Genomic DNA, 17,888 nt, shown 5'->3' on the forward strand with positions numbered 1-17,888 from the left:
GAGAGGGAGAGGGAGAGGGAGAGGGAGAGGGAGAGGGAGAGGGAAAGGGAGAGGGAGAGGGAGAAGGAGAGAGAGAAGGAGAGAGAGAAGGAGAGAGAGAAGGAGAGAGAGAAGGAGAGAGAGAAGGAGAAAGACAAGGAGCTCGAACGTGGGCAGCGGGACAAGGAGAGCCTCCGACCATCGACATCCGCATCAAAACCTTCGCGCTCCGATGGTACAAGCGTGCAGAAGCAACTGGAGCAAGGCTTTAGAGTACATGGCCGCTCAAGGGACAAGGAGCGAGAGCGGATTAAGGCTGATGGAGCGACAACAGCTGAGGCCGGCCCAACCCCTGATACAACAGTCAATGCTCTTCCTGCCGACACTAAAAAGATGCAACCACCGACAGGCCCGCGTGGCGATCGGAGTTCTGCCACTTCTCGAATCAAAATTGACATTACAAGCTTAAACGCAAAACCTACAACCACGTCGCGTCGACAATCACAGTCGGCGACACCTACATCTGCCGCTGCACAAAAGGAAGACAAACCCGTCGACCCGTATGAAGAGGAACGTCGCAAAGCTCAACAAGCGCGAATCGAGAAGGAGCTCTCGCGACGTAAGGGTTCCGATGCGGCTGTAGGGACTTTGACAAAGAAAAGGAGCTGGGCAGACACCGGTGGTGGGGAAGACGAGAATGGCCCAACAAGTTCGAGGGAGAAGAAACGGACGAAGCCTCGGAAGATCAGCTACAAGTACGAGGATGACGGCGACATTGGGAGGGGCGAGGGCGAGAGGGAAAGCACGAGATATCGATAAAGTAATTCTTTTTCCTACTCAGCGGAACAGGGTCACAAGATTTGTGAGTAAAAAGGGGACGAGATGCATTCACAGTTACACCTGGAGGTGCAGAAGAAAAGGCAGGTCAACATATTGCTGTATGAGCTACTGAGTTTTTAAGAGGGATGGGTGGGTTACATTTGCATGCCCAGGATACGGGCGCGAGTTTGGCGGCTTACCTAGCGATGATGTGCTGCTATATGTGCAGACAATCGCTATTTGGTTGATTGCTGATCACGCGCTGACGAATTGACGAGCGGAGGCAGTCAACCTATCATGCGACGTGCTTAATTGTACAGAAAGAAGGTTCGCATGTAGAAGAATACGAACTTCGAACACGAGTGCATCAGCTGATTACTGTACTATTCGCCCCTCTTTGGCCAGTCCCACATGCTCTTCTTTGAAAACTGTGTTGCTATAGAAAGCGCATGCAAGCACATGAGCTATTTTTATCCGTAACCATGACTTCACGCGAAGGCGAAAACGCGCGACAGTGTCGCTTCGGTCAAACCAGTTATTAATTTCTCCGCTTGGCGAGTGGGCATCTCGACGGCAGAGGTGGTTCAACCTGGCACATCGGGCGGTTTAGCTGTCGGCTGAGCGACGTTGATGCTCTGCGCGCTGCTCCGTTCAGCACCGGGTGGGACGCGGGGAGGCCAGACGCCTTTCGAGGAGCTGGAAGACGTGCAATGTCGCCCCCCACCCCCGGCCTTCCTCTGGACCCGGTTCGCCTGTTCCAGGCGCGCCCGAGAGATCACGGTTCAGGAGGCGGCGAAAGGAGATAGACCCGTGGAAGCAAAACTCGCGAGGGAAGAGGGTTGCGGGCCGCCGGGGTTTTCCTTTCCTCCCCCTTCCCCGGCGTGCGCGCCATTGCCATCAGAGGAAGAAAAGGCGGAGCATCGGACAGACGAATGATTCGTTCAGCCCTACGGATGCAAAGACGGGGCAGGCCGCGTGCTATTTTTGCGGCTGAGAAAAGGGAAAAGGTCAGCAAGCCGCTTGGTTTCTTTTTTGGAGTTAGCGGAGCCTTTCGCCAAGGCCTGCTGTCCTTTTTTTGCTGGCTGCGCTTGGCCAACAACGGCGGTGGAACGAAAGGGGGCTCGGTCGCTCACATATTACTTCGTTTGACACGCGCCATTCCGCACACGCAGACGTCCAAATACGCATTGTCTGACCGAGCATCGTGTAGGGACCGGCGTCGTAGTTATTATTTTTCCTCTGAGCCGCGCGATCTGGTCTGCACTGAATTTTCATTTTCTTTCTGCTTGTTATCCCTCCTGTTTGTTGGACAATGTCTACTTCTGGTTGAGGCAGCTCGACGCCGAACCGAAACCGTACGCGACGGCGCACTCCACTTTGGTACGACGGTGCTTCGTACAAAACCTCTTTCTCGTTCATGCCCACGCTCGCTTGCTACGCACACTTCCCGCAATAAGGCTTCCTGTGAGGTCTCCATATACCAGTCCTTGTCCTGCTCGCGCCCTTTACGAAGATGGCAGCCTCATCGCAGAGGACGCACCTCGGCGGGATCCCCTTAAGTTACCTGTCGCTCGCGACGGTAAGAGAAAAGCATGTCCGGCCATGTCGCTGGCCTCTTTGCTGACTTCAGTGGATCAATAGCTCGCTATCCAAAATGCAGCGCTCATACTGGTTTGGCTGCCCTGCGCCGTGACGAGACTGTAAACGCTAATTGCAATCGCCAAAGGTCATGCACTACTCGCGCATCATGCCTCTCATCGACGGCCACCGATACTTTACCTCGACCGCCGTTTTCCTAAATGAAGTCCTCAAACTGGCCATTGCTCTCGGTGTCGCACTCCACGATCAGGCGGACATGGCAGGTGTGGCTATGGCTTCGCCAGAAGCGTTCAGACTGCTTTACACTGCCGTCTTCACCAGCGACAGTTGGAAGCTTGCTATTCCCGCCGCTCTATACACCCTGCAGAACTCGCTGCAGTACATCGCCGTCAGCAACCTGGACGCCGCAACCTTCCAGGTTACCTACCAGCTCAAGATTCTTACGACGGCTCTTTTCAGCGTCATGATGCTGAACAGGACGCTATCCACCAAGAAGTGGGTCTCTCTCGTTCTGCTGATGGTCGGCGTTGCTATCGTTCAGATCCCTGTTGACGATGGGCGCGACGGCAAGAAGGTTGCGCGCGACCTTTCGGATGGACACGCGGAAATGAACCGTGCCGCTGGCTTGATGGCTGTAGTCATTGCCTGTGCTATATCTGGCCTTGCAGGCGTGTACTTCGAGAAAGTTCTCAAAGACAGCAAGCAGGTCACGCTGTGGGTGCGCAACGTCCAGTTGTCCTTCTACTCTCTCTTCCCGGCCTTCTTTATCGGCGTCGTTGTCAAGGACGGCGCGGCCATTTCGAGAGACGGCTTCTTCGTTGGTTACAATTGGGTGGTCTGGACAGCTATAACGTTTCAGGCTGTTGGCGGTCTGCTTGTTGCGTTAGTCGTCAATTATGCGGACAATATTGCTAAAAACTTTGCAACAAGCATAAGCATTATCATCAGCTTCTTGGTAAGCGTTTGGCTGTTCGACTTTTCGATCACCCTGAATGTACGTGTCCGCAATTAGCATAGTGTTTTCGGGCCTGAAGCTAATCACTAGCAGTTCCTCCTGGGCATGGTCGTCGTCCTTTACGCCACATATCTATACAGCAGCCCGGATCGAAGACCGAACCCGATTGCGTCGCAGCCAGCATCGCCTCTTGACGTCAGGGACGAAGAAAGAGTTTACTACGACAACACCAGAATAGCAGTCGGACCAGAGAAACCGACATGACCTTCGGGAAAAGATCCTGTTTAGCAATGCCCTACGCTTTGGATATGAGGCTAGCCACATCGACTCCATCGCGCGCGCTGTAGACCGTGCACGAAAAAGCATAATATAATGGGCAGCTTGGTATTAAAGGTATCCAGCCATTATTCTAATGTATCAATATACCGTCTCGCTTTGCTGCTCAAACGGTATGATCGCCCGAGGCATTTCGACCATATAGCTCATGTCGCATGAAGGGGGGGAGTGAGCGGTTAGGTCAAATACCAATGCGGCAAGGACGTCCTGTGCGACCACTTCTTTAGACAGTCGCACTTGACTTGCATATCTTAATGACGCGCTTTCCGCTTTGAGTATGAGAACGGAAGCTAAAATCTTGCCAGTTTGGCACTTTCTTGTCCGGATACCATTCAAATTTACTCTGAGATAATCTGAATCACTTTATCATTCGATCGCCGCACGATTCCTCTTCTATCTTTCTGTACCGACTGAATTCTGAGGGACTTAGACCAGTCTACCTACAGTCATGGACGATGACAATACTTTGTTCGACATGCTTGATGAGATGCAGCAATCAGCCTGGGTCTCCGAAGATGACGATGAAGATCCACAAAGCTCTGCATTTGGCTGCGTTCATCGAACTTACCTTGATCGTATTGATGAACAAGATAAAAGGTGCCCACCGGATCAAAGAAAACTGCATCCACGTGACGCATCAGAAATGGCGAGGCATCAGGCTTACCGCTACGATGTGTCCGGAGGATGCCGCTCTGATGCCAGTGAGTCTAATATGGAAGTACTAATTGTCAGTGAGTACTCACCAGAAGAAAGAGCAATCGTCGTACCAGAAGCCAATACACCAGGCTAAAGATCGATCGTTAGCACAAGTGTCTACGCCAGCCGTTGAATGTTCAGCCAACGACGGTTTCCTAGATGAACCACAATCTCTCGCTGAACTTTACTGCGAATTTGCCCCGCACTCTGGACCTGAACCGTTAAGAGCCAGTCCGGAAACAGTGCTAACCAAGCCGTTTTCGACTCCGAAGTTGCTAGAGTGTCTATCAACCCGCGTGTTACCTGATCGCCTCCGATCAGTATTCCCCTATCCAAATTTCAACGCGATGCAAACGAAGTGCTTCCCAGAAGTCTTCCAAGGGAATGATAACTTCGTCCTATCGTCGCCTACTGGTAGTGGCAAGACGGTGATTTTTGAGCTAGCAATATGTCGAGTAGTTTCTGTTTTCCCAGCTGGTCAATTCAAGATTATCTATCAAGCACCAACAAAGTCTCTCTGCTCTGAACGACGACGTGATTGGCAGAAAAAGTTTTCGACGCTTCAGATTGAATGTGCAGAACTGACAGGCGATACTGACCCGGCTCAAATGCGAAGTGTCCAAAGTGCATCAATTATTATAACAACGCCAGAGAAATGGGATAGCGTCACCAGAAAGTGGAAAGACCATCAGAAACTTATGAACATGATCAAACTCTTCTTAATCGACGAGGTGCACATGTTACATGACGAGCGTGGTGCGACGCTAGAGGCCGTGGTGTCCCGTATGAAGTCCGTGCAGTCAGACGTTCGCTTTATTGCCTTGTCAGCAACCGTTCCAAATCTGAATGATATTGCAAGATGGCTCGGCCGCAACTTCAAAGACCAAGACACACCAGCGAGGCGAGAGCATTTTGGAGAAGAATATCGGCCAGTCCAACTGCAAAAACATGTGAACGGTTATTACCACGAAGGGAACGATTTCTCCTTTGAAAAGTTGCTTGATACGAGGTTCATTCTTTTGAGTAATTCAATTTTCTATACATTTTAACATGTTCCAGACTGAAAGAAGTAATCGCGAAGTTCTCTCACAAAAAACCAATTATAGTGTTCTGCTTCACACGAAGATCTTGTGAGACCACTGCACGTTTGCTGGCCAACTGGTGGTCTTCTGAAGACTCCAAGAACAGACACTGGCCGGCTCCACGGATGATTGCTTCTGTCGAGGACAAAGGTCTTGCTCGTATGTCGTGTGGTAAGACCTCAAAATCAAAGTATTCTTGTTGAACTTTTCAGCAGAATGTGCTCGATCAGCAGTGGCTTGGCATCATGCCGGCCTTTTATTTCGCGATCGTATTGCCGTCGAACAAGGCTTTGTAGATGGAAACATCAATGTGATATGTTGCACCAGTACTCTTGCAGTCGGGGTTAATTTGCCATGCCATATGGTCATTATCAAAAACACGGTCACTTACGCGAACAGTGAAGGTATAAAGGAGTACAGCGACCTTGAAATTATGCAGATGCTGGGTCGTGCTGGAAGGCCACAGTATGATACAAATGCTGTGGCAGTAATAATGACGAGACAAGAGAAAGTCGGGCGCTACAAGAAAATGGTATCAGGAGAACAGGTCTTAGAAAGTTGGTAGGTAAAAACGGAGACGGCATTTTGTCTTTGCTAATCGTTTGTAGTCTCCACGAACATCTGATTGATCACATCGTAAGTAAATCCATAGAATGAACGGATGATATGTTGATATGCTCGCAAGAACGCAGAAATAGGGTTGGGGACTGTGAATAGTTTAGCGTCAGCAAAGAGATGGCTCAGCAGCACTTTTCTCTACGTACGACTTGGGAAGAATCCGGGCCGCTATCGCCTTGACGGTGGTGACGAGATCGGCGACATCGATGCCCGACTTGAAAATATCTGTCAGAGAGATATCAATACTCTACGCGAACATGGTTTTGTTAAGGGAGAAGACAAGCTAGAATCGACAGACCTTGGCGAGGCCATGGCTCGCTATTGCGTGCATTTTGAAACTGCAAAGGTCTTTTCGAACCTTCCAAGAGGATCTAAGCTATCAGATATTGTAGATAACCCCTCATATTGTCCATCAACTTAGCTAACGTCGAATAGCTCTCCGCTCTCGCTATGGCCTCAGAGTGGAAGGATTTACGCTTTCGAGGCACGGAAAAAAGCAGCTACAAGGAAATGAATAAGTCTCCGCAGATCCGCTTTCCAATTCCCGTGAACCTGGATTCACCAGCTCACAAGGTCTCCTTGATAATCCAGTCACATCTAGGCGGGGTAAGCTTACCAACAGATGAGAAAAATGTAGGGAACGGCTATCAATATCAAAGCGATACTTATTTCGTCTTTCAGCATATTCGTCGACTCATTCGTTGTATCATTGATTTCAAAGTAGCAGATCGAGACTCAGTTTCTCTTCGCAATGCTCTATTCATTTGCCGAAGTATTGGGGCTCGTTGCTGGGATGATTCACCGCTACAGATGAAGCAGCTTGAAAAGATAGGAGTCGCTGGGGTACGAAAGCTTGTTGCTGCCGGTATCGAAAGCATCGAAGCCCTTGAAGCGGTTGAAGCTCATCGTATAGAGTCAATCTTGCAACGAAACCCACCTTTTGGGCACCAGGTTCTGGATTCTGCTAGGGCTTTTCCAAAGCTGAGGATATCTCTCAACGTTGCCGGCAAGCCTGTTGGTACTCTAACTTTGAACGCGTGTTATACAATACTAACCACGATCACACAATTAGACTGTAAAAGCAGGATATGGAGCTAAAGTAAGTATCGATGCTGAGATAGGTTTCCTCAATGAAACGCCTCCTAGCGTATTTCATAATCATCCGATATTTCTTGTCTTCCTAGCAGAAACCTCCGATGGCAAAAGTGTTCATTTTGCGCGAGCAAGGTCGGTCATCCCTATTCGAGATGATGACAAGGGCTAAAAGCAATAGTGCGAAGAAAGTCGGCAAAGGTCAGCTAATCAAGTTCGCTGTTAACTTAACGAGTCCTGCCCAAGCTATTAATTGCTATGTGATGTGCGAGGAAATTGGTAAGCTCGGCTGATGCGGAGATACTAGGTCATGCGATTAATATTCACAGCGGGTACTTGTACTTGTGCCACTATTAACCCGACGATTCCATCAGTCGCCTGGCCCTCTGATAGGGTTATCACAAACATAGTGGCTCGACCGCAGGGCTCCAAAAATGTCATGAACACATCTAGGCGCCGCAGCAGCACACCACGAGCTCCCGAGCCTTTCACAAAACCCATTGCAGACGAGTTTGGCGACGAACTCTTGGATGAAGATGATCTTATCGCCGTCCTCTATGGGACCAGTGCTACAGAGTATCAGCATATCGACTCCTTCATTCTACCTCAAACCGCGAAGCCTAGCGCGAACAGCCAAACCGATACTAACTCACTTGTCCGGGAAAATAAGGCTGATCCCCAAGCTCAAAAGCAAGAGTGGAAACCCATCCAGCTCCGAAATGGAAAATGGGAATGCAACCACCGCTGTAAAGACAAGCAAGGATGCAAGCACTTCTGTTGCAATCACGGTCTAGACAAGCCACCAAAGGCACCTAAAATCGCGTCTTTGAGCACTGAGGATGGTGGCGTTGCCACTTCAGCCTTGCATGCAAAATTACAAATGCAAAAGGGGCAAACTACACTCGATCTGAGGCCTCCTCGAAAGCCTGTCGTTCGTCCCTCGGCGGATCATGCGGTTGAGCCTTTAAATTTTCGAAGAGAATCTAGCAAATCTTGGTTAACGTCCCCAGAGGCTGGTGAATCAAATGGCCTTGATGTTTATCCCAGTTACACTCAGCGCGGAGACGAATTTTCACTTTCTCAGTTCAAAAAACAGCTTGACTCGCCTGGTTCCATTAGAGGCTCTGTCCCCTTCCAACCGGTCGTTTTCCAATACGTTGAAGAGACAAAGCAGAATCCGAATGGCAACGAGATTACCTCTTCGGATCCTGTACCATCAAAAGAGCTATCCCAGCCTCGCACTCGCTATGATGAAGACATCGCTCTCGTTGAAGAATTGACCGGTGGCCCCGTAGCACGTCAGACATTAAAGCCGTTTAATGATAACAGCGACAGCATAATCGAGCGGACTTTCGCAGAAGTGGCCGACGCCGAAGCCATGCGACAGCGGCTCGTCGATAATCCCGCTGGGAAAGATATTGACGATAAGTACAAGATTACAGAGTTGGTAGAAGCCCCTAACGTATACGTCGGTCTGCCACTCGAATGGGCAAATTTTACAAGCTCGCATTGGGAAAAAGGTCAAGAATTAAGTGCGCTCAACAAAGCATTCATTGCAGACGTACAATTGAGCGAGCCTGCCCAGCGTGCTCGAAAAATAGTCGAATCAGGGAGGAACGTGCCAATGCCTACCATTGGGGTTAGTTCTGCCTGGAGCCGCAAGCGACGAGTTGCAGGAGACCACGATGCTAGTGATTATGATCAATCGTTGGCGAAACGGCGGCATGTCTCGGAGGTTGAGCGTACAAGTACACAGAGAGCATCAGAAAATCCTGAGCCACTGGCCGAACAATCAGACAGTACATCAGGTGATATCGATCCCACGATCCTACAAATGTATGGCCCGTTCGTGGATTTTGTTTGAGCGGCTCAGACCTTCGTGGAAAGGGACCTACAACAATACCCGAGATGTAGCCAGTTTTTGGCCATGGTGAGAAGCCCGGATAGGGCAACACGTTTGCCCTTGTGATATCGCCAAAGAGAATGTTAGCGAAATTATCCGGGAGATATGTAGTCAAGGGCTCCTTCGCGTCACCAAAGGTTAGACAAAATAGCACGTCGTATCTCTCGAAACGGTCCTTCTTTGTAGTGGTTTCTACGACAAGTTACAATGAACCTGTCATGAGGCCATTTTTTTTTAATACTTTATTTTTGCTTTTCCATTACAACCAGATTTCGTTCATATGTAGTGACAGGCTGGACTTAGCGAAAATATGGCGATCAGGAGAGTAATGACAAGTAGCATTGACAGTAGGGAGCGCGAACTTTTCTGGCGATGTTTGATCATTACTATTTCGTAACTTGCTCTCTTAGATATGCCTCGTCTTGCATGGGAGGAAGGCTCGACCTCGAGTCAATCGTGGCTGTGCGCGGCCAGATATATAAGCCTACAGAATATGTAGGCAGGCGCAAGTCAAAACTAAAGGTAGCGATGCTTAAGTTCCCAGTTTGGAGGGAGGCGGATACGCAGTTCGCATGCCAATCAAGACAACAAGCAGGCGAGGGCTTCCATCCGAGGGCTTCCGTCCGAGGGCTTCCATCACTGGCCGACAGCACGGCGTCTTGCATGTAGGAACAGGTCGGATCAGCAACCTGGCTCGCTGGCTACTGCGAATCTCTGCTGGATGTCGAAGGCCAAGAAGGCGAGAATTGATCGGCAGCGCAAAGCCGGGATCCGCTTGAGATGGACTGCTGACATGCTGGTCGAGAAAGTCTTGGTGGTGAGTCTCGAACCAGACTGAGGTTCTGCCAAGAAGCGGACCAAGCCACAAACAGGCTAGTGCGTGGCTGAGAGCTCGATGTGCGCAGCTTCCAACACGGTCACCTACGCCCGGCTGCGTCGTGCTAGCTCGCTGGTGCCACAGCATCATTGGTGGAGCCCGTCGGCAGCACGATCAGCCAGCGTCATCATCCTTCACTTGTACTGTTGTCGCCAGGTTCCAAACACTCCCCGTCTGCCTGGGTTGAACGTCGAGCGAGAACCGACTCGAAGACTGACAATTCCTCAACACCGCCCCCTTTCCCCTCAACTCGACCTTGGGCTACGCGAGCCATAGCCCCTCATCTTATCCTGGGATCAGATTGCGATAAGCCAATTGCAAGCGCCTCCTGGGTTTCGCGCTTGTTTTGCGGGCTGGTGTCGGCGACTGTTTGGGGTAACTTGGACATCCATCGCCATATCGAACGGAAGATAGACGGCAGTGAAAAAGACGTCGATTCCCATGGGTAAGCCGCGCCAAAGAATCTCCCCCAACTCTCAACTCCCCCTCGCCCTGCGTAGTCATCACGCAGTCTTGTCGTCCTTCGCTCGTCCCTCTTCCCTCTTTCAAAACAGCCAAGCCGGTCCTTGGCGGAACTCGGCGGACCATCAACGAGCTCGCCCAAGGCTTCTGATTGCGGCGCGGAACACAACAGCATTGTAAACGTTGGCTACTGCCCGTTTTCCCTTCAGCGCGCAACCATTACGCCAGATGGCAAATTGGCACAGCCCACTTACTACCAGCGATTAGCTTCCGTCTGAGATCTTCCAGCAGACTCCCCTAATGCCAATCTGTGTAAAAGTTCTTACTCACTTCATCCTGCATCACATCATTCCGTACTCTGCCGCTACATAAATAGGAGACTGATTTCTCGTGCCTACCTTGGGCGCAAATGAACAATAGCGAACTTCCGAACCTTGTTTCAGCGAGAAGGACGCCGCAAGTCCGGCAATCAGCATAACATGCCGCAAGGACAGAATGGAGAGTCTACGCCGCTGCTGGGAGACCTGGCTCCTCAGACGACCCGAACCAGTCACCACACGGCACGCTGGGAGAGCGACAACAGCAGTCCATGGGTGAAGTACCCAAAGCACGTTGCGCATCTCACCTGGCTCACGCTTGTGAGCAACTACGTCAATGTTCTGCTTGTATTCGTACCCCTCGGTATTGTAGCCGGTGCACTGAACTGGAACCCAACAGCAGTGTTCGTCCTCAATTTCCTGGCTATAGTGCCACTTGCATCGCTACTGAGCTTTGCGACCGAAGAGTTAGCTGTAAAGCTCGGAGAAACCATCGGCGGCCTCATGAATGCGACATTTGGCAATGCAGTGGAGCTTATCGTAGGTTATCTCAATCACAGCATCGATTGATACGGTTCTGACAGCTGTTTTCGCCTGCAGGTCAGCATAGTTGCACTGAGGCAGGGTCAGATTCGTATTGTACAGGCTAGTATGCTTGGTAGCATACTGTCCAACATCCTCTTGGTAAGCCTAACATCTCCACCCTTTTTTTATCTCTATACTTATTCGAACCTAGGTTTTGGGATGCTGTTTCATGGCAGGTGGTTTCCGTGGCGGCGAACAAGAATTTAACGCAACCATCGCCTCCGCGATGTCCTCCCTCATGGCAGTCGCATCAGCTTCGCTGATCATTCCCGCAACGCTTTGGGCTACCCTCTCCAGCTCAGACCATGCCATCGAGAAAGACGACAGCCGAATCATGTTCCTTTCCCGAGGAACCTCGCTCCTGCTTCTCGTCCTCTACATCTCATACTTGTTCTTCCAGTTAAAGACACATCACTACCTCTTCGATGAGGAGTCTCAGCAAGAGTCAGAAGAGGAAGAGGAGCATATTCTTTCACCCTGGGCTGCAGGTGTTGCACTTCTCGTAGTGACTGTCATGGTGGCGGTGTGCGCAGAGTACCTTGTCGACAGCATTGACAGCATTGTTGAGACCTCGCACATCTCGAAGACGTTCATTGGTTTGATTCTGATCCCAATCGTTGGCAATGCAGCCGAGCACGTAACTGCGTGCGTTGTCGCGTACAAGGGCAAGATGGACCTTGCGATTGGCGTTGCCATCGGCAGTTCCCTTCAAATTGCCATCTTTGTCACTCCCTTCCTCGTTATCTTAGGATGGATCATTCACCAACCTATGACGCTGCTCTTCCAGGGCTTCGAGACGGTCATGTTCTTCCTCAGCGTCCTGGTTGTCAACTATTTGATCCAGGATGGAAAGAGCAACTGGCTCGAAGGCGCCATGTGCTTGGGAATGTAAGTTTTTCTCACCACGCTGCTTTGTTTTTGCCTGCGAAAGTGGAAGAATTCTGCTGACTCCCGAGCTCAACAGGTACATTGTCATCGCGTTGGCATTCTATGTGTACCCTGACAATGCGAAGGATATCGGAACAATCATTAAAAACTTTTTCAACTAGTTCTCTCGAGAAAGCCATGCCTTCTTGACGACCCGTGCTTGGGTTTTGACACCGTATTACCATTTGCTTGAAAAAGCCATTTCTCTTTCTGTACGGGACGGGACACTTGTGTTGAATATTATAATCTGTATATACATGTATACATATAGTGCGGCTCAATGGCTGCTCCCAGAAGTTCGATACTCTTAAATGTTTCATATATCGAGCCTTATCCCCTGCTCTTCAAGCTCAGCACTTTGAATGGCAACATGATCACGGCTACTGGCGTTATGCTGCAGATGTCAACGGATAGGGCTGTTCATACCAGCCATGAAGTTATGGCGTGCATCTGCGGAGCGAGAGGTGAGCCGTCGCTAATAGGCTTTGCGCTGCCGCCATTGACCCTCCCTGATTACGTTCATCAGCAAGAAATGTGCGACAGAAGCAACTATAGTGACGCAAGCAGGGCTCTCGAGCACCCGAAATAGATTGAGAGACTCAGGAAACGTCCCGGCAGCAAAGATAGATTCCGCATCAATCTTGCCATGCGTCGGAGTCGCCGACGGTCCGCCTAGTCTTCAATTTTTTTTTTTTTTTTTTTTTTTTTTTTTGGGGGGGGGGGGGGGGGGGGGGGGGCGGAACGTCATCAAAGTTCATACCGTCTCGGCATGGCGCTGCTCAATGGCCTCCACCAGACATGATCCTATTCAACGAAAGCTATTTGGGGCCTCAAGGCCGCCGATCCCACGGCCGACGATGCTGTTTCCCATTGCGGCAGTGGTTTGTCAGGATGTCGACGGCGGGTGCGGACTTCTGCGCGCAAACCGGACGACTGCGTGGTCCCGGCCGAACGCACAGAATCGATGGCCTCGTGGATCGACGTGATCTTGCTCGACCACTGACGGGGGGATAATTCTGTGCTTCTATCTCTGTTGTGGGGGGCGGGGCCGGGGGGGAAAGGCACTTCTTTTTTAGCCAGTGGACCGTCATAACGTGACAAGACGGGAAGCGCATCGAAGGCTCGGTTCACGAAAGGAAGCACCTTCTTCACGAGCTAGACTGGCTCGTCCAGCTGGAGGGCTTGTGAGTTGTGAGTGGTGGAGAAGGCGTTAGCAGCGGTCTAAAGCGGCAGCTTCGTAGAAGGTCATTTTATGCTTCGTCCACAGACCCCACCCCGCGCCTTGCTTGTATGTTGAGCAGTAGCTGAATCCGTGCTGCCGCGCGGGATATGCGCAGTCTAGGATTGATTGTCTCTCGCAGCATCTGTGGAATATACATAGGTTGATGTCACAACCGAACTTCGCCAACTTTGAAACCTCTACCTGCACCCAGTCCTCCGTTGCGGACGGCCGCGTGTCAATCGGATGAGGGACATCGAAATTGAGATATATCGTCAAGTTCTCTAGCCGGCAACCATCCTCAAGAACCTCTTCCAGGTGTTTTATCGCTGCCAGTCTCGTGTCCTGTTCATGACTGGAATCCTGTGAGGAAACCGATTTGCGCGACTGTTTTGAGAGCGTACAGTGGTATCCGATTGTGACATTTAGATCACGAGCATTTCGCGCAAAACTGTCAAAGAGGAACTTGTCGTACTTGTGCGCTGGCTTGTGGTTACGATATTGCATTGAAAGTTTGACTTTCCCCGCTTTCATGCAGATGTCATGGACACATTCATCGAAGATCTGAGGGTGCAGACTCCGAACGTGCCGCGCAGGAGTGCGATTGAAGAAGTGCGAGATGTTCTGATAAGTCCACGGTGCCGCATCGAGCTCGAGGACGGTCTGCGAGTTGATCATTTCGCCGCGGAAATCGCTGACAGAGCGCCACCCGCCAGTGTCGTAGAGATAGACATCTCCTTCTAAAGGAGCTTTGGCAGCACAGACATGGGAACTAGAATACGATTTGAACATGTGAAATAGATTCGCGTAAATCATGGACCGAATCTCTCGAGGAAGTCGAAGGATGAAGTTGGACAGCGCATCTTGCTCTAGTCTGGAAGGGAAGATGGAAAATCGGAAACCACTTGGATGATCTGAGCTGGCACTGACTTTTATGAGGTTAACAATATGTAGAAGACGACGAGAAGAGGTTGGTTCATGGTCCTACCACGCTGAGCGCAAACACTCTGGCCTTTATTTAGATACAACGGTTGATATACTGGCAACGGGGACTCTCGTTTCCTCTTAGATAACGAGGATGGGCTCTGGAAAACTGTCATCTAGATGATGAAGTTTGATACAATTATGGTCAGAGCGGATCTTATCGGGGAATAAAGTCATGTTATGGTCAATCTAGTCCCGTGACACGGGAATTACAACCCTCGCCATGTGGAGTGAAATGTCGGGATTATAGCTGCTGGTCCACAGCGAGCACCTCGAGCGCGCCGAATCCGTTCCACAATACAGAATCAGGTGACGACCAAGAGGCGATTCTCAAATATGGTTTCGACAACGGAGCGGTGTGTCCACCGAATGAAGCCGAACATGGTTCTGGCGAACGCTCTGTTAAAGAACGGTAATGAAAGTAAGGTCCCCTGCAGATCCATCCGCGTACTGCTAGCCAATAGTGTGGACATTGGTGGATATAGTCTCCAATGCATGTTCGGTACCACACGCGGGTGGAAGGTAGCGACTGGAGCCGTAGGGTGTTGTGATCGCATGGAGCAGTCATAAGAACACTCACGTCTTGGAGAGAAACTTGCCGGAAACGGATGTTCCCGCTGCACGAGAGCCGTTGTAACCGACGAATTGCGCGATAAGCCCTTCTAATTTACGTCTTGCGTTCTTTCGTTATAGCCTCGCAGCCTCGTTTTATTAATCGCAATGCCGCGAGCGGGCGTTGGCCGCTCCAAGAACGAACGGGTGACCCGCCGCGGCATTCGTTTTGGCCCGAAGAGTATCCTAAGCTTGACCGCGAAGGGGCCGGCATTTGACCAGGAGCTATGAAAAATGTTTTGTCGTGAACCAAAGAAAAGGGCAATTTCGGCCCGATAGGCAAAGCTCTTGCGAAGGAGTCGACGACTTCGAAGGATGTACTCTGTTCCCTCGAGCTGTGGTACAGCAGAAAAGCTATGCCAAATTCAGGCAAGACTGCCGACACTAACTTAAAAAATTTAAGTTCCGCAGGGCGAGATCAGGTCAATTTGTAGCATCTTGACTCTCTAAACTGTGAGATCCATTCGTCGAAATTCCAACGCGATACGGGCTTAGCCTTCTACAAGTCTCGAACATTGACCTGCTCGGATCCAAAAGCTACGCTTAGTCCTATCGAAGATGCTAGCCTCAAGGCGCTAGAATTCGTACTTTGCGCCGACATGAACAACTGTCGATGCGTGGACGTTTTGCGCCCAGACTATTAACCAGCTTTGACGGCTTTGCTTTGGATATCAGTTGCATTTACAGAGTGATCGCTCTACCGATGACCAACGGCAAAAATGCAACTAAGTCGTGGAAATTTGAGCTTAGGCTATCAATTTCCTGACTCGGGTATAATTTCACCGAGCAGCTAACGTCGACGCTGTGGACCACCAGCTGCAAGTCAAGTACCCATTTTTTGGGGTCCAAACGCTCCAGCTAAACGACTTTTCGACGCAAATCACTGATATGTTGAAGCAAGCAGCAGTATCAGCCGCCTTCCCACTCGCTTTGATGACTTGAGAATTTGATTCTGCAAATCGGCAGCTTGAGCTTAGGATGTTGAGCATCCTAATATATGTCCGAACTACCCATTCGACCGTAGTGTATTGTCGTACATGTCTTTGGCAATGAGCGTCACAAGGACCAAACTGCAATGCCACCATAATACGCCGTTAGTGTCTAATCTGCTGGCCCTGCTTGACGGCTCAACGTAGCCTCGAAGGATATCAGCACGAAGAACATCATGTTATCAAGCGAACATACCATCACCAGGTTCTGGCGCTTCAAACCAACCTTGGTCTTGAGCAGTATTGACACCCTGGATCCAAGCAATGGCCATCTTATCATATCCCGCGTCATTAGGATGAATGCCGTCAACGAGCTCGTCCGGATCAACAGCGGAGCCTGTGGGCACAAGCAGGACGCGTTTTCCGGTACTTTGGCCGTCTTTTACTATTTGCTGCAGAGCGCTGTTGTATTGATCATTCAGCGATTGTCTCCCAGGCTGCGTTGAGGGCAATATGGTGCCAACTAATACCACTGCTCTAGGACTTCCAGCAATAACCTTCGTTCGTCCGTTAGTAGCTTTCAGAACCAACATCTCTCATACGCGCACCTTGCCTAGTAAATTGCTCATTTCGGCTGGAGCGGTCGCGGCTTGGGATGCGTTGTTCATGTTGTTCGTTCCAGCGAGCAGGAGCACAAGGTTTGGTTTTGCCTTGAGTGCATTCGTTGCCTTTTGAGAGATCTGATCGATGGTAAAGCCATTCCAACCTTCTTCTTCATTTTCCGGCATGACTCCTGTCCCATTGTGGGACCCAATCATCGTGACTGGCCCTCCTGCTTCGGCCAATTCCACAAAGACGTGACGATAACCGTTTCCGTCCGAGCTACCTACACCATTGGTGATGCTGTCGCCAAGAGGGAGTACCCTGAGAGCTACACTTCGGTGTTCTACGCCTCCCAAGACCGTGATGTTCCGTTTTGCATGAAGCGCGGGGATGGCGGAGCTGGCGTTTATCGTCTGGCAAAGAATTGCCAAAACTAGGGCAATCATATCTCTCAGTTGTGCGAGTTGAGAGATGGAAATCAATGCCTTTGCGATCTTCGCAGAGTCTCTTTATACTGAGGTGTGCCTCATACCAGATGCTAGACTATCAATGCAAAACCGAAATAAAAGCACACACGCAACTAAAGAGCGGCAGGCTAACAAATCCGCGAACGTTCGGAAGATGATGTTTCGGCCACTATAACACCCACAAACACGTCGACGATCAAAACGAAGAAAAAAAATCTGTTAGTTCCTCGCAAGATGTTGAAAAATGTCTCGCTCGCGGAGAGGTGGAAGCAGGAGGGTTTGCAGCCAATTATATATGCAAAAGGACACAAAATGATATAGACAATGAAAAGAAACAGATATAGAACCCTGATAGATAGACTGGCTTAGAGTGTAGTTATATATGTTTCTTGGCAAAGATTCAAATCAGTTTGCTACGTTGAATCAACTGCGCTCATTTATTCACACTCATCGGGTGATGACGAACGAAACAGCAGAATCCTGACGGTGCGCGATGCCATAGCTCCCGAAATACGGAGTACTCGGTCCTTTTACGAGTCCAAGCAAATATCCTGGAAACTTCTTTCACCATGACGTTCGGATTGGGCCACGCATTAGGTTGGCAGAAACATGCTTGTCTCTTCGCCCGCTTCATTTGTCCAAGACGACGAAGAATCGGATCGAGGAAAGCGTGAAGTGAAAAAAAACAAAAAGGCTGACGTTCTTCGTGAAACGTTGGAGCCAACATCGTGCAGGGAGATCGTCAAAAACACGTTTCTTGGAAGCGTCTTGACGTCAAGCGAGCGTTACGCGAGGCGGTTGCAACAGGAACGATCGTCGTGCGAATC

At 50.2% G+C, this 17,888-nt stretch overlaps 6 protein-coding genes across 7 annotated transcripts; 4 read left to right on the top strand and 2 right to left on the bottom strand.

The window, feature by feature from the left end:
• Positions 1-372: 372 nt before the first annotated feature.
• On the top strand, positions 373-798 carry PV09_06201 (uncharacterized protein; the record flags this gene model as incomplete). Its single annotated transcript, XM_016359801.1, has 1 exon — positions 373-798. One exon carries the CDS (start codon positions 373-375, stop codon positions 796-798), a length of 426 nt encoding a protein of 141 aa, XP_016212249.1.
• Positions 799-2,311: 1,513 nt separating this feature from the next.
• Positions 2,312-3,616, top strand: PV09_06202 (uncharacterized protein; the record flags this gene model as incomplete). The annotated part of the gene is made up of 4 exons (XM_016359802.1): positions 2,312-2,377; positions 2,440-2,469; positions 2,525-3,391; positions 3,446-3,616. 4 exons carry the CDS (start codon positions 2,312-2,314, stop codon positions 3,614-3,616), a joined length of 1,134 nt encoding a protein of 377 aa, XP_016212250.1.
• A 520-nt stretch (positions 3,617-4,136) lies between these two features.
• Positions 4,137-9,040, top strand: PV09_06203 (uncharacterized protein; the record flags this gene model as incomplete). Its single annotated transcript, XM_016359803.1, has 10 exons — positions 4,137-4,389; positions 4,442-5,393; positions 5,444-5,625; positions 5,682-6,027; positions 6,075-6,102; positions 6,152-6,472; positions 6,520-7,098; positions 7,157-7,311; positions 7,358-7,455; positions 7,506-9,040. 10 exons carry the CDS (start codon positions 4,137-4,139, stop codon positions 9,038-9,040), a joined length of 4,449 nt encoding a protein of 1,482 aa, XP_016212251.1.
• Positions 9,041-10,101: 1,061 nt separating this feature from the next.
• On the top strand, positions 10,102-12,647 carry PV09_06204. Of its 2 annotated transcripts, XM_016359804.1 has the most exons (5): positions 10,102-10,401; positions 10,839-11,275; positions 11,336-11,419; positions 11,472-12,208; positions 12,285-12,647. In XM_016359804.1, exons 1-5 carry the CDS (start codon positions 10,398-10,400, stop codon positions 12,367-12,369), a joined length of 1,347 nt encoding a protein of 448 aa, XP_016212252.1. In that variant the 5' UTR covers positions 10,102-10,397; the 3' UTR covers positions 12,370-12,647. The 2 variants fall into 2 exon arrangements, with proteins under 2 accessions (XP_016212252.1, XP_016212253.1); XM_016359805.1 differs by having other exon boundaries at positions 10,102-11,275.
• Positions 12,648-12,975: 328 nt separating this feature from the next.
• PV09_06205 (uncharacterized protein) lies at positions 12,976-14,693 on the bottom strand. Its single transcript, XM_016359806.1, has 2 exons — positions 14,455-14,693; positions 12,976-14,395 (listed from the first exon to the last, which is right to left on the bottom strand). The coding sequence occupies exons 1-2, from the start codon at positions 14,564-14,566 to the stop codon at positions 13,458-13,460; spliced, it is 1,050 nt and encodes a 349-aa protein (XP_016212254.1). The 5' UTR covers positions 14,567-14,693; the 3' UTR covers positions 12,976-13,457.
• A 1,330-nt stretch (positions 14,694-16,023) lies between these two features.
• PV09_06206 (uncharacterized protein) lies at positions 16,024-17,467 on the bottom strand. Its single transcript, XM_016359807.1, has 3 exons — positions 16,600-17,467; positions 16,248-16,548; positions 16,024-16,199 (listed from the first exon to the last, which is right to left on the bottom strand). Exons 1-3 carry the CDS (start codon positions 17,038-17,040, stop codon positions 16,069-16,071), a joined length of 873 nt encoding a protein of 290 aa, XP_016212255.1. The 5' UTR covers positions 17,041-17,467; the 3' UTR covers positions 16,024-16,068.
• Positions 17,468-17,888: the final 421 nt, after the last annotated feature.

This window comes from Verruconis gallopava, assembly GCF_000836295.1.
Source record: "Verruconis gallopava strain CBS 43764 unplaced genomic scaffold supercont1.21, whole genome shotgun sequence".
Lineage (NCBI taxonomy): Eukaryota > Fungi > Ascomycota > Dothideomycetes > Venturiales > Sympoventuriaceae > Verruconis > Verruconis gallopava.

Bases quoted from the DNA above. Each gene is read 5' to 3' on its own strand.
- PV09_06206 (XM_016359807.1), bottom strand. From the start codon at position 17,040: ATGATTGCCCTAGTTTTGGCAATTCTTTGCCAGACGATAAACGCCAGC. The intron at 16,549-16,599 runs GTGCGCGTATGA...GGACGAACGAAG, and splicing joins TGAGCAATTTACTAGGCAAG to GTTATTGCTGGAAGTCCTAG. The intron at 16,200-16,247 runs GTATGTTCGCTT...ATATCCTTCGAG, and splicing joins AGCGCCAGAACCTGGTGATG to GCTACGTTGAGCCGTCAAGC.
- PV09_06204 (XM_016359804.1), top strand. The intron at 11,276-11,335 runs GTAGGTTATCTC...TTTCGCCTGCAG, and splicing joins GCAATGCAGTGGAGCTTATC to GTCAGCATAGTTGCACTGAG. The intron at 12,209-12,284 runs GTAAGTTTTTCT...CGAGCTCAACAG, and splicing joins GGCGCCATGTGCTTGGGAAT to GTACATTGTCATCGCGTTGG.
- PV09_06205 (XM_016359806.1), bottom strand. From the start codon at position 14,566: ATGACAGTTTTCCAGAGCCCATCCTCGTTATCTAAGAGGAAACGAGAG. The intron at 14,396-14,454 runs GTAGGACCATGA...ACCTCATAAAAG, and splicing joins GAGTGTTTGCGCTCAGCGTG to TCAGTGCCAGCTCAGATCAT.